Source organism: Typopeltis vanoorti, chromosome 4, assembly GCF_054136105.1.
Source record: "Typopeltis vanoorti isolate ZY-2024b chromosome 4, IOZ_Tvanoo_1.0, whole genome shotgun sequence".
Classification (NCBI taxonomy): Eukaryota; Metazoa; Arthropoda; class Arachnida; order Uropygi; family Thelyphonidae; genus Typopeltis; species Typopeltis vanoorti.
In genome coordinates this window covers 126,284,742-126,297,248 of record NC_143552.1, presented here as the reverse complement: position 1 = coordinate 126,297,248, position 12,507 = coordinate 126,284,742, and the positions used below count along the sequence as shown (strand labels likewise).

At 37.9% G+C, this 12,507-nt stretch overlaps 1 protein-coding gene across 3 annotated transcripts in view; it reads right to left on the bottom strand.

The window, feature by feature from the left end:
• Positions 1-12,507, bottom strand: part of LOC150107659 (calmodulin-binding transcription activator 2-like) — a 790,456-nt gene that overhangs the window by 92,192 nt on the left and 685,757 nt on the right. For all 3 annotated transcript variants that reach the window (XM_090391992.1, XM_090391993.1, XM_090391994.1), the window contains one exon: positions 1,659-1,804. In XM_090391992.1, coding sequence (XP_090248118.1) covers positions 1,659-1,804 — 146 coding nt within the window. The remainder of the gene's footprint in view (positions 1-1,658; positions 1,805-12,507) is intronic.

Genomic DNA, 12,507 nt, shown 5'->3' with positions numbered 1-12,507 from the left:
AAGAGTATACAGAAGCCCTTCACAGAAAGGACTCCAAAATTACTGAGAAATTTGAAGAGCAGGATTATACACAGGAGCCAGTACCACTGGAGAGTGAAGTAAGGTGGGCACTGCAACAGCTATCCAGTAAGAAAGCACCAGGAGGAGATGGAATACCCATTGAGCTGCTCAAAGCCCTGGGAGAAGAGGCAGTTAAAATTTTAACAGCTCTATGTCGGCGAATTTGGATCACAACTACATGGCCTAGGGAATGGAAAAAATCAGTTTATATACCTTTATTGAAGAAAGGCGATGCAAGAGAGTGCGAAAATTACAGAACTATAGCATTGATTTCTCTTGTAAGTAAAGTCTTACTTAAGATCATTCAGAAAAGACTGGAACCATTCATGAAGAGAGAAATGCCACATGAACAGGTAGGATTTCGAAAAGGCAGAGGAACAAGAGATCAAATCACCAATGTGAGATGGATAATAGAAAGAGCACAGGAATATCACAAGAATGTCTACCTTTGTTTCCTTGACTATAGCAAGGCTTTTGACTCTATAGATCATGTGAAACTGTGGAATGTGTTAAGAACAATGGGAGTCCCAGAGCATTTCATTATCCTTCTGAAGAATCTTTATTATGAACAAGAAGCTACTATCCGAACAGATCTTGGAGAAACTGAGTATTTCACAATAGGTAAAGGGGTGCGACAAGGATGTATTTTATCTCCGTACCTGTTTAACTTGTACAGCAAATACATTTTAAGAATGGCAGGGCTGGAGAAGTCTTCAGTTGGAATTTAAATTGGTGGAAAAAATATTAATAATTTGAGGTATGCAGATGATACCACCTTGCTAGAAGAATGCAAAGAAGATTTGAAGGAACTTATTATGAAAGTTAAAGAAGAAAGTGCTAAATATGGTCTTAAACTTAACCTCAAAAAAAAAGACAAAAGTTATGGCAACATGTGAACTTAATGAATTTGAAGTAGATGGGGAGAAAATGGAAGCAGTTAACAATTTTGTGTTCCTAGGATCCCGAATTGATAAAGATGGTTATTGTACCGAAGAAGTTAGAAGAAGATTATTACTCAGAAAAAAAGCAATGACAAATTTATGCAAGATCTTTAAAGATAAAGATATTAGCCTCACAACAAAAATCAGAATCGTGAAAGCAATGGTATTCCCTGTGGTGCTGTATGGATGTGAAAGTTGGACCCTGAGAAAGAGTCAAAGAAGGAAGATAGATGCATTTGAATTATGGGTTTGGAGATGCTTACTAAGAATACTATGGACTGCAAAGCAAAACCAATAAATCAGTGATAGACAGAATAAAGCCAGATTGCTCCCTTGAAGCTATGATCATCAAGCAAAAATTGTCATATTTCGGATATATTATGCAAGCAAATGACAGTCTGGAGAAGATGATGATGATTGCTAAAGTTGATGGAAGCAGGAGAAGAGGAAGACCAAGAATTTGATGGGTGGATGGAGTTAAAGAAGCGCTTGGAGGTTCTGAAAGACATGGTCAGGGACAGATCAGAATGGAGAGTGTATGTTCGTGGAGTCACCAGGAGTCAGAAATGACTCGATGGGTCATAACACACATACTTCAAAACTAAAGCATTAAAGTGATATGCACGAGAAAAATAATAAGTAAATATACACACACACCTGTTTGTATCTTCGGTAGTAGCTTTGAATTAAAATAGCAGCAGCTTTTTCCTTCTCTTGTTCTTCTTGTCTTTTTCGTCCTTTATAAGATCTGTAAGCTTTCTGAATTATTTTTGCAGCTTCATACAGTTCTCGTTGTTCTTTATCTACAAAGCAGAGAAAACAAGTAACATATACTTTATATAACAACATAAAATACATAAACTGGAAAAAAAAATTTATATACATACTAGTTCAACCCGTCTCAAATTCCAATCCCACAAAATATTGGATCAGGATGATTCAAACCATTTTGGAAGACCTTCTCATCTAGGTTAAAATCGTGGTAGAAGAATCATCTTACAAAGTAATAAAATACATACTGTCACTATCCTGATGAGAAGGTATAAATTATGGATGGCTGTGTTAATCTATTAGGCTTGGTTGTAATTTATGTTGCTTGCTCATCTTGTGCTTTATATTCTCAATTTTTCTAGAAAAACACATGTAGTGACCAGAGAAGATGATACATTGGTATATTTGAAGAGGAGGGGAGGATTTCTTTAAGCTTTCTTCCTGGCACATCTCCAAAATCAAATAAAGATACTATGCAAACAGGGAAGAAAGAGAATTGTCACAAATGTTTATTAGGATGAAAACAGGGATAGATGAACTATAAGTGCTAAGGATATTGCCAAATCTTGATGTGAATACATCTGGGATTAGAGTAGCACTAAGCACATATAAGATAATGGGCAGAACAACTGGTAATGCTTTTTGACTATATCGTATAATTTAATTCTAAACACCAGAAAGGTGTGTCCATAAAGGAGTGGAAACAGGACAAGATAGTTCCATTATATAAAAAAAGGAGGAGACAGAGGTAGTAAATGCTAAACCACTTAGAATTTCTGGAGTGGTGGTGATTATGGTACTAGAAAAATTGGTAAAGGCTAGAATACAGAGATATGAGTGGAAATGAATATGATATTCTATGAGAAACAGCATGCCTGTTTCTCATAGAATATCATATTCATTGAAATATGATATTCTATTTCTAACTAAGACAAGACCAAAGTGAAGGTCTTGTCTTAGTAATTTGCCAAATATTTCTTGGAATGTTGAAATGATATCCATAATATGTTTATGCCAAGAAACAACGAGGGTTAGAGTTGTCTAAGCAGAGAATCATATGTGCAAAGATTTGATTGTTGTAAAAAGTAAGACTGGAGGAAAAGATTCCTTATTTGTGAGAAATAAACCAGGATTGAGGTTTAGTAGCATTGAAAATTAAAAAAAGTTACAGATTCCCATTGAAGATTAGACTTGGAATTTTATTAATGACCAGTGTCATTAACAAAAAAGTCATTGATTGGATTTGCAGTTAACTGGAGAGGGTAATTGATATATAGAAGAAACAGATGAGATGAAAGAATAAAGCTATGTGAATACACCCCCCCCAGAATTAACTGGGGGGGGGGGGTGTATTCACATGAGAATAAAGATCCATTCACCATCACATAATGTTTGACCAGAGAGCACGTGGAATTTGCAGAAGTCAAAAAACAAAACCATATGATGAAACATTACTTAACAGAATTTTGTGCAAAACGTAATCAAATATTTGAATCAAGTACAACTACTTCAGATTCTGCAGACTTGACTGCAACATTTGTCCACACTTGCATGGCATAAACAAGACAATCCCTTGTAGATCAAAAGGAATTCATTTATTTGAGAGGTTTCCAGAGAGTAGAGAAGTTAAATGGTAATAGTTTTCATTACTACTTCAGAAAGAGTTGAAGTAAGAGAAACTGGATAGTAATCTGAAATAAGAATGGTAATCTGAATCATTTCTGGCACACAAACCTTCAGAATGTTCAGAGAAATGCAACCAGAACTGAGAATCATTTCAACAACCAGAAATGAGAAACAACTTGGACACGATTCTTCTAAATTCTTTCTGGTAAAAAATCAAAGACTATATTGAATGTTTTTATATTTGTAATGGTAAGATGATATAAACAAAGATCATCAAATGCAAGAATTAGGAAAAGAGTAGCCAGATCGACTTTTCCATTGGCAACAATGCAACAGAACCATCCTAATGTAAGCAGGATTGGACAAATACACGAGTGCCATTTGGAAGTGATGCAAATTTGAGCATTAGTATAAAGAGAAAAAGATTATACAGATTTCAATGAAAGCCAACACTATATGATTGTTTCATCTCCTGAATAACCTTGGCACACTTCTTGGAGAACCAAAGATCAGATAAGGTACAAAAATTTAAAAAATGGCATGGTGAGTATGTGTGAGTAAATATGTCTATAAGAACTGTTTGAGTGCAAATATTTGGATCAGAAGACTGAAAACAAATAATCCAACCAGAAGTCACAGCCTGCCCCATTGGCATTTTCATAATGTAAGAAGTAATGTCAGGTCTCGCCAGAATGTCTGGCTTCACTTTGAAAATATCATTCATATTGCATTGCCAGAAGAAATTCTTATTATTATTATCCAAGACCCCATGGAGTCAAAGACTCATCTGGGAGGTCCTTTTATCACACACACACACACCTCATCATACCATGCTTTAAACACACTCAAATTCTCTGCATATCTGCAGACACCACACTCTCAGACAAAGCATTCCAATCATTCACACCTCTGCATGAAAAAAACCTGCTTCTCACTCCCCAACTCACACCCTCTTTATACAGTTTCCAGGGATGACCTCTGTTTCTCCCCTGATCTCCCACTATTTTCTGTAGAACCACTCCAGCATTGATCCTATAATAACCCCTTACTAACTTATAGGTCTCTATCACATCTCCCCTCTTCTGTCCACCAGACTCTACAAATTATCTTCTCAATCTCTCGACATTCCAGAGGTTAGAAACTACCTTAGTCAGCTACCTCTGGACCCTTTCCAACATCTCTTCGTTATTCTGAAAACCAGGTGACCAAATCTGGACACACTGGTCTTTGTGTAGCATAATCAAAGCCTTATACAATGGAACAAGAATCGCCCTGCTTCTACAAATCAGTGTCCTTCACATCATTCCCAGAAACCTTTGTGTTGTCTTCACAATTTTGGCTATGTGTCCCCTAAATTTCAGATCCTTATCCACTATCACCTCCAGATCTCTTATTTCCTCTACCCCCAACAATACATCCTCACCAAGCATAAATTCTGAATCCCATTTCCAAATTTTAAAACCTTACATTTTGCAACATTGAATTCACATCCTCATTCCCTTGCCCAATCACTCAATTTATTCAAGTCTTCTTGTAAGGCCACAAAATCTTCTCTACTTTTCATGGTTCAACTTTGCATCATCTGCAAACAACTGAATATCTCCATCCAAATCTTCACCAATATCATTAATATACAAGTTAAACAGTAATTGCCCTAAAACAGACCCCTGATGCATACCACTAGTAACTTTCCTTTTCCTGGATATCACTCCCCCATACACAACTTGTTGATACCTACCAGATAGTCTCCAATCCAATACATTAATCTAATATCCAACCCCATCTGCTCTAGTTTGACCATCAACTTATCATCCAGTAATCTATCAAAAGTCTTTGCGAAATCTAAGTATATTGCTGTGTATCCTTCCCTTCTGTCCAAGGAAGTAGTCGCTTTAATTGTAATAAGTAAGTAGATTACTAAAACACAACCTCCCTTTAGCAAATCCATGCTGTCCATTAAAGATAATACCATTGTTGTCAACCCAATTCTGGATCCTAGTTCTCACAAGCTTCGCCAACAACTTAATTACAACACCTGACACACAGATAGGCCTATAGTTTGATGCTTGAGTTCTATCACCTCCTTTATGACGTGGCACAATCTTGCCCTTCTTCCACTCCTTAGGAACTTGACCCAGTGCAAGATTTGTATTAAAAAAATATGTCAAGGCCAGCGTAAACTCCCTGGAACATTCTTTCAGAATATGGTGATATATTATCAAGTCCCACAGCCTTATTAACATCTAGTTTGCTCAACTCCCCATACACCGCTTGCTCACTTACAGTCAGTCACTCCTCCCCATCATCAACTGCTCTCAATCTCCCCATGAAGTCACATTCACAAGATTGAAAGACCTTTATGAAGTGCTCATTAAGTATCTCCACCACACCTTCCGCAACAGCTGTCTTTATACCATTTTCTCCAATCAATGTCATCCTTTCATAATCATTCTTTCTTTTGCTGGCTACATATCAAAAGAACTCCTTAGGATTCTTTTTGGCTTCATTAGCTAACTGCTGTTCATACCTCACTACCCTCACCAACCAAGTCACCTGGTCTTTGTAATCCCCATGGAATTGGTTATTTCCACTTCTCTTATGCTGCCTACATAATGCCCTTTTCTCTGTATCGCATGCTTAACTCTTTATTCATCCATTTCACACCTACCTTAAAATAATAAGCTTAACCTTTTCACCCTTGGAATACATTTAGACATTGCATCTACTAGATAGTTTTTGAAAATCCCCCAAGCTGCATTGAGCCAGCCTGGTTGACTGAGTGGTTAGCGTGTCTGCTCTCCAATCAAAAGGCTGCGGGTTCGAATCCCGCTGTGGGCATGGATGTTTGTGATTGTCTATGGAAATACTAGTGGTGGTGGTCGGCAGTAGATGGCGTTGGTGTAGTTGCAGTCAGTTAGTGTATTGTGAGTGGTGCAAGCAGAGTTGTAGAGTAGATACACTCCCTCGATGAGTCTTTGGACTCCCCGGAGATGACAAATAATAATAATAATAATAATCTCTTTTCCAGCTAACTCCTCATTCCATGCTACACCCACAGGCTGTCTCCTGAGCTCTTCATAATCACCCCCCCCCTTGTAGTTCCACATATACCCTTTTCTCACAGAGGTCCTCACACTGCTGGCAACCACTCATGTAATCACCTCATGGTTACTCTCATCAATTGATGAATGATTTGACACCTCATTTATAATTACATCCTCTGATGAGATGACCAAATCAAAGACCCTCAATCCTCGTGTGCCCTCTGTTACATACTGTCTGAGGTAGTTATCCCTCAAAAACTCAAGAAACTCATTTTCTTTACTTCCTGTTGCTATCTCATCATTCCAGTCTTCTTCTTTCACTATGCGTTATTCCCACTTCCTATGCAGGGTCCACGTGTTACTTAGATGTGACTACCTGTTAGTACCACTCCCAACCGACCTGTCACCAAGTCTGCTGCTTGGGGGGGGGATCCCGCAAGCAGGCCGGTTTGCTATGAAAAACGCCAGATAAACTGGCGGAAAAACCCTACTGCCTGCGCCCAAGACCAGCTAACTTGGCTATGCTTGAGGAAGATCCTCAAGTTCCTCACGTCTTCGATGGGAATCGAACCTGGAACACTCCTTCCCCAGACATATGGTTGCGAAGCTCAACACCACTAGGCTAACCGTGCAGACCTCATCATTCCAGTCTATATTGCCATAATTAAAATCGCCCATAATGATCACCCTTTTCTTATTTGCTTGGCTAATTTGATTATACATTTCATTATCACCACCATCCACATTATCTTGTCTATAACAACATCCAACCAAATATTTCATTCCATTCACCTCTATCTCGCACCATACTGTCTCAAAACCACTGGCACTATTTCCCTCGTGCATCTCTACTTTGTATGGACATAACTGTTTCTCTGTCATCAATAGCACTCCCCTCCCTCCCTTTTTACCCCCTTCTATCCTCACGAAACACAATTAAAGGGCAAACCTGCTGTAAATTAGCCTATCCAGACTATTACGAGGTGATAAATGCTATAGTACTACATGACTTCATTCTTTTAGCTAATATCTGTCCTCTGTACATGAAGCAACTTCTCCAAATAACTGCAAATCCAAACTAGTTTTGCAGATAAGAGTACATTGGGCATTTCTTTCTTATTTTATAAACCTTTTTATAGAAATGAACAAACTTTTTGTAAGTAATTAACTATGAGCAGTTTATATCAACTATGAGTGATTAATCACATTTGACTTTTTGTATTATCATATGAAATAAATAAATAAATAATGGGCATGAGTCCCTTTTATGGGGAGGTATGGCACCATCTCAATCACCCCTATTTTTATCCAGGCTCAGAACTGGCATAGCTGACGAATCAGGCCTATGGATGGGAGGGTGCATTTCTTAAGTATTCCTGACTGTAATCTGTGTGTGAGTTCACGAGGCTGGTTTGCCTCTTCTAGGAAATGAAAAACCCGAGTTTCTGGGTGAAAAACCCCCTACTTCCGTATGAGACCAGCTAATTCCCCTTTTTTGAAAGAGACCAGATTATGTCACAGATGGGAATTTAACCCAGGTCTTTGTCTATACTGACTGGGCTACTGAGGCTCTAGGTTTGACTTGTATCCTTTTTATTGATTGAAACTGAATGCTTCTCCAACATGTTTCACTGTCTCTTGTTTGGCAGACAGGAAGATATTGAAGAGAAACAAAAAAAAAAAAGTTTCCAACAAATATTTCTGGGATAACTGAGCAGTATTCTATTACATTGTTCTCTGATAGTTTGGAAGTGCAGTGTCGGGGAAACTAGAATGTTTAGATAGGGGATCAGAGGCATAGGAATGTTTCGGCACTGAGGCAGCTGCCAAGGTCGTTGGTATCAGAAGTGACCAAAACAGCACATCAAATTATGTGGCTGTTTAAGAAAGCACTGACAAGCAGAGATAAAGAGGTTATTATTTCCCTTTATAAGACTTTAAGGTCACATCTGGACTACTGCATGCAGATCAGGTTCTCTGGATTCTGTGGGGATGAAGAAGTTTTGAGAGCATCTAGGGGCGAGTGACAAAGATTGTGGCTGGCAGGTCTATGAAACTCCTTATGATAACAGATTGAAGTCTGTGGACTTCAATCTATTCTTCAACCTAGCTGATAGGAAATTAAGAGGGGGAAATGCTAGAACTATATAAGTAATTAAAGGGGTTGTATAAAATTGACATTGAAGACTTTTTTGCAGTATATGGCAGGAGGGAGAGAACAAGAGGTCACCCTAGAAACTGAATAAGTATTAGTAAGGGTGTTAAGAGTAGATATTTTGCTTGTAGAATGGTGAATGAGTGGAATGAGTTATATAGATGGTGAGCACTTCATCGGTGAATGAGTTCAAGGAGAGGTATGATGAGTATTGTATGAACAATGGTTAGACTGGGCCTCCCACAATGAGTCTTTGACTCTATATTAAAGGTGCCAAGCAATTATATTCTTGGTTTTAATCTTTATCCAAGTGTAAGCAAATAATGTTTGTGCATGAAGTATCTTCACAACTGGGCTACTCATATAGAGAGGACAATGACTTCACATCACTTTCCCTAGTATCCCATAATACAAAACGCACATCCTTTTGAGTGTGTATAATGCTATGCATTATGAGAACAGCAACTACCCAGACAGGTTTCGACCTTTACTGAGGTGAAAAAGTAACGGGATGTTCATTGTGAGCCTGATAGCATTAGGAGAAAGAAAAGATAAACAGATAGTGAAAAAGCCTTAGCTCTTTTATATCATCATATAGCCAAAGGCTATCGGCTTTCCTTTTTCGCCAATCTCATGCAGATGAACAACCAAAAGACCAACTGAAACTAAAGTGCAAAGATAACTGATACCCAGGTGGTTAGCCTTATTTGAGTTAATGAGTTGGCCTTCTCTGCCTGGAATTGCTCTCCAGTCATCCCTGCAATTGACCATAAGACTGCATTGAATTAAGAGGATGGAACCATTTAAAAAACCTCTCATAGCAAAAATAGACAAAAGTTTGTCTCCTCCTGGTGAATATTGCATAATGTGGGTGATCTATGCCACCTAGCCAAATATTTGATATCTTCTAGAATGCTTTTTTCTAAATACAAAAATCCTCTGACTGAACAATAAAATTTCCACAATACAATATTATAAAGCATTTGGATGTGATGTCATTTTGCTGGTTTCCAAATTCATGTTTCTTTCTAAACTTCCATAAATGGTATTTTAATTCATATATTATAAAAATCAAAATTCTCTTCCCAATGACGACAAGTGGTGGGTACTGCAAAAAAATAACGTGTTCTTTTGTAAGTAATGGGATACATTACATAATCTCTTTCTTTTAAGGTTACACGATGATCAGCATTTATATTTATGAATTTAGGGACGCAAAACACACGTGTTGAAAAGATTATGAATAAAATAATACCTTGATGTTTCGACCCCTACATTGAGGTCATCATCAGAAGGATGATGACCTCAATATAGGGGTCATCATCAGAAGGATACATATATATAGGAACCAAGCTACATGCTGTTGCACTCTATAAAGGTAAATTAAATCTATGTTGTTAACTAATCTTTTTCTTAGCCTGACCTCTAGTGATAAAAATAAATAAATAAATAAATAAATATAAATTTAAAAAAAAAATTATAAATAAAAACTACAATAAACTCTGCTCTGCTAAAGTCCTCACATACTAAGATTCTTGCATTTCACATGCTTCTTTGAATTTCCGCTCGAACCAGGTTTTGGTGCGGTGTAAGGACTTGGTACCTCCAATCAATTCTGTGATATGTTTGGAGTGAGTGGTCAGAAAGGCTGGTTTTTCCAAAATGGAGATATTTAATGTGTCATTTGTTTTCATCCTTCCTGATTGGGATGGTTTTCCCTGTTTTCCCTATGTATGGTATGTTACATGTGCATTGTATTTTGTAGACCCCTGGGTGGGCTAGGTGTGGCAGAGGATCCTTCGAAGAACTGAGTAGGTGTCTTAATTATGTGGGGGATTTAAAGGTGGTTTTGATGTTGTATTTGTGTAGTGTTCTATCTATTTTTTCAGAAATACCTTTAACATATGGTATGGCAAAAGCATTCTTGAAATCTTTTCTTTTAAGCTTACACAGTGATCCGAATGCATTTTTTGAAAATTATGGAGACAACTACTGTGTTTGAATAAAAACTTTAGTTTAATATAACTAAAATCTACATTAGACGTTTTGACCTTTATGGCAAGGTCATCATCTGGAGCATACAACTATACACACTCTCTTCTGTTCCTAGACACACTCGTCACACGTCTTCCTTCAGGCTGTCTCTCCTTCTTAGTCTACTGCAAACCCACACACACACCAGTACATACACAAAACTTCTTATCACCACCCAACACCCACCAGAGGTCAGGCCAACAACTGTTGTAGCAGTTGGTCAGTATCTTTAACAAACCAGTTTGATTGTAGCGTATCTATAAATGTTTTCTGTGTATAGTTGTAGGCTCCAGATGATGACCTTGACATAAAGGTCGAAACGTCGAATGTAGATTTTAGTTATATTAAACTAAAGTTTTTATTCAAACACGGTAGTTGTCTCCATAATTTTCAAAAAAAGCATTCTTGAAATCTTTTTTGTTATTATTGGTATCTCTGTGAAGGATCTTGTGAATGGTTTTTATACTGTATCCATTTTTTATAAAGGTATGTTTGATGGTCTCATATTCATGGTTAAGAGTTTGTTCATTTGAACAAATAGTTTGAGCTCTGTGTTTAAGGGTGCCTATGACCCCTAGTTTTTGTGTTGGGTGGTGATAAGAAGTTTTGTGTATGTACTGGCCTGTGTGTGTAGGTTTACGGTAGACTGAAAAGGAGAGACAGCCTGAAGGAAGACGTGTGATGAGTGTGTCGAGGAACAGAAGAGTTGTTTTTTTTCTATTTCAATGGTGAATTGGATGCGTTTGTGTTGTTTGTTCAGGTGGCTAAGGAATGTATTCAGTGCTTCGCGGCCATGGAGCCAAATGACGAAAATATCGTCGATATATCTGAGCCAAATTTTGGGCTCTAGGCATGCTGACTCTAGAGCTCGTTGCTCAAAGTCTTCCATATAAAAGTTCGCTATTGTGGGGGGGAGTGGTGAGCCCATGGCTGTATCCTCTTTTTGAAGGTAAAAATTGTTTTGTGACACGAAATACCCGGAGCGGAGTATGTGGACAAAGAGGGCTGTGATGTCGTGTGGAAATATGTTCTGTAAGAGCAAGATGGTATCATTGATTGGGACATTGGTGAAAAGGGAAGTTATGTCAAAGCTGAGTAACAGATCTTGGTCGTTGAGTGTAATGTTTTTAATTTTGTTCATGAAATGTTGTGTATTTTTTATGTAGGAAGGGGAGTGACCTACCAATTCCTTGAGTGTGGCTGCTAATTTTTTGGCTAAGTGGTAATTCTGGCTGTCGATTCCTTCCACAATTGGACGTAATAGTGTGTCTGTTTTGTGTACTTTTGGCAGGCTATAAATTCTGGGCGTGCAGGCATACTGAGGTATTAATTTTTTAATTGTTCTTCTGGCCACGTGTTAACTAATTTAAGTAGTTCAGTTGTTTTGTTTTTGTTACATTGCAATTTACCATTTGGTAGGTGTTGTGGTCCGATACCAAATGATTCATTTTTTCTATGTAGGTTGTCCGATTTAAAACAACAGTGGCATTCCCTTTATCTGCTTTTGTGATAATAATGTCATCGTTATTTTTTAGGGATTTGAGGGCCAGTTTTTCCGGTTTGTTTAGGTTGCTGCTTAATTTTTTGGTTGAATTTAGTAAACAAGCAGTTTCCATCCATATTTTGTCAGCTAAATTGGCGGGGAGGGATCTTAAACCTCTCTCGATATGATAAATTATATCAAGTTTATTTACTGACCTCAGCGCAATGCTATAATTTAAATGCCATTGCGCTGAGGTGAATTCCAGCAGCAAGAGTTCACCTTGGGTGAGATTGTAATCCGATTGGTTGATAACCAGACAGTGGTCCGATGGTGGCTGGTTGCTCCTAACTTCGTTTGTGGGTGATTGGCTGCTGCTTTCGTTATGGCGTCGTA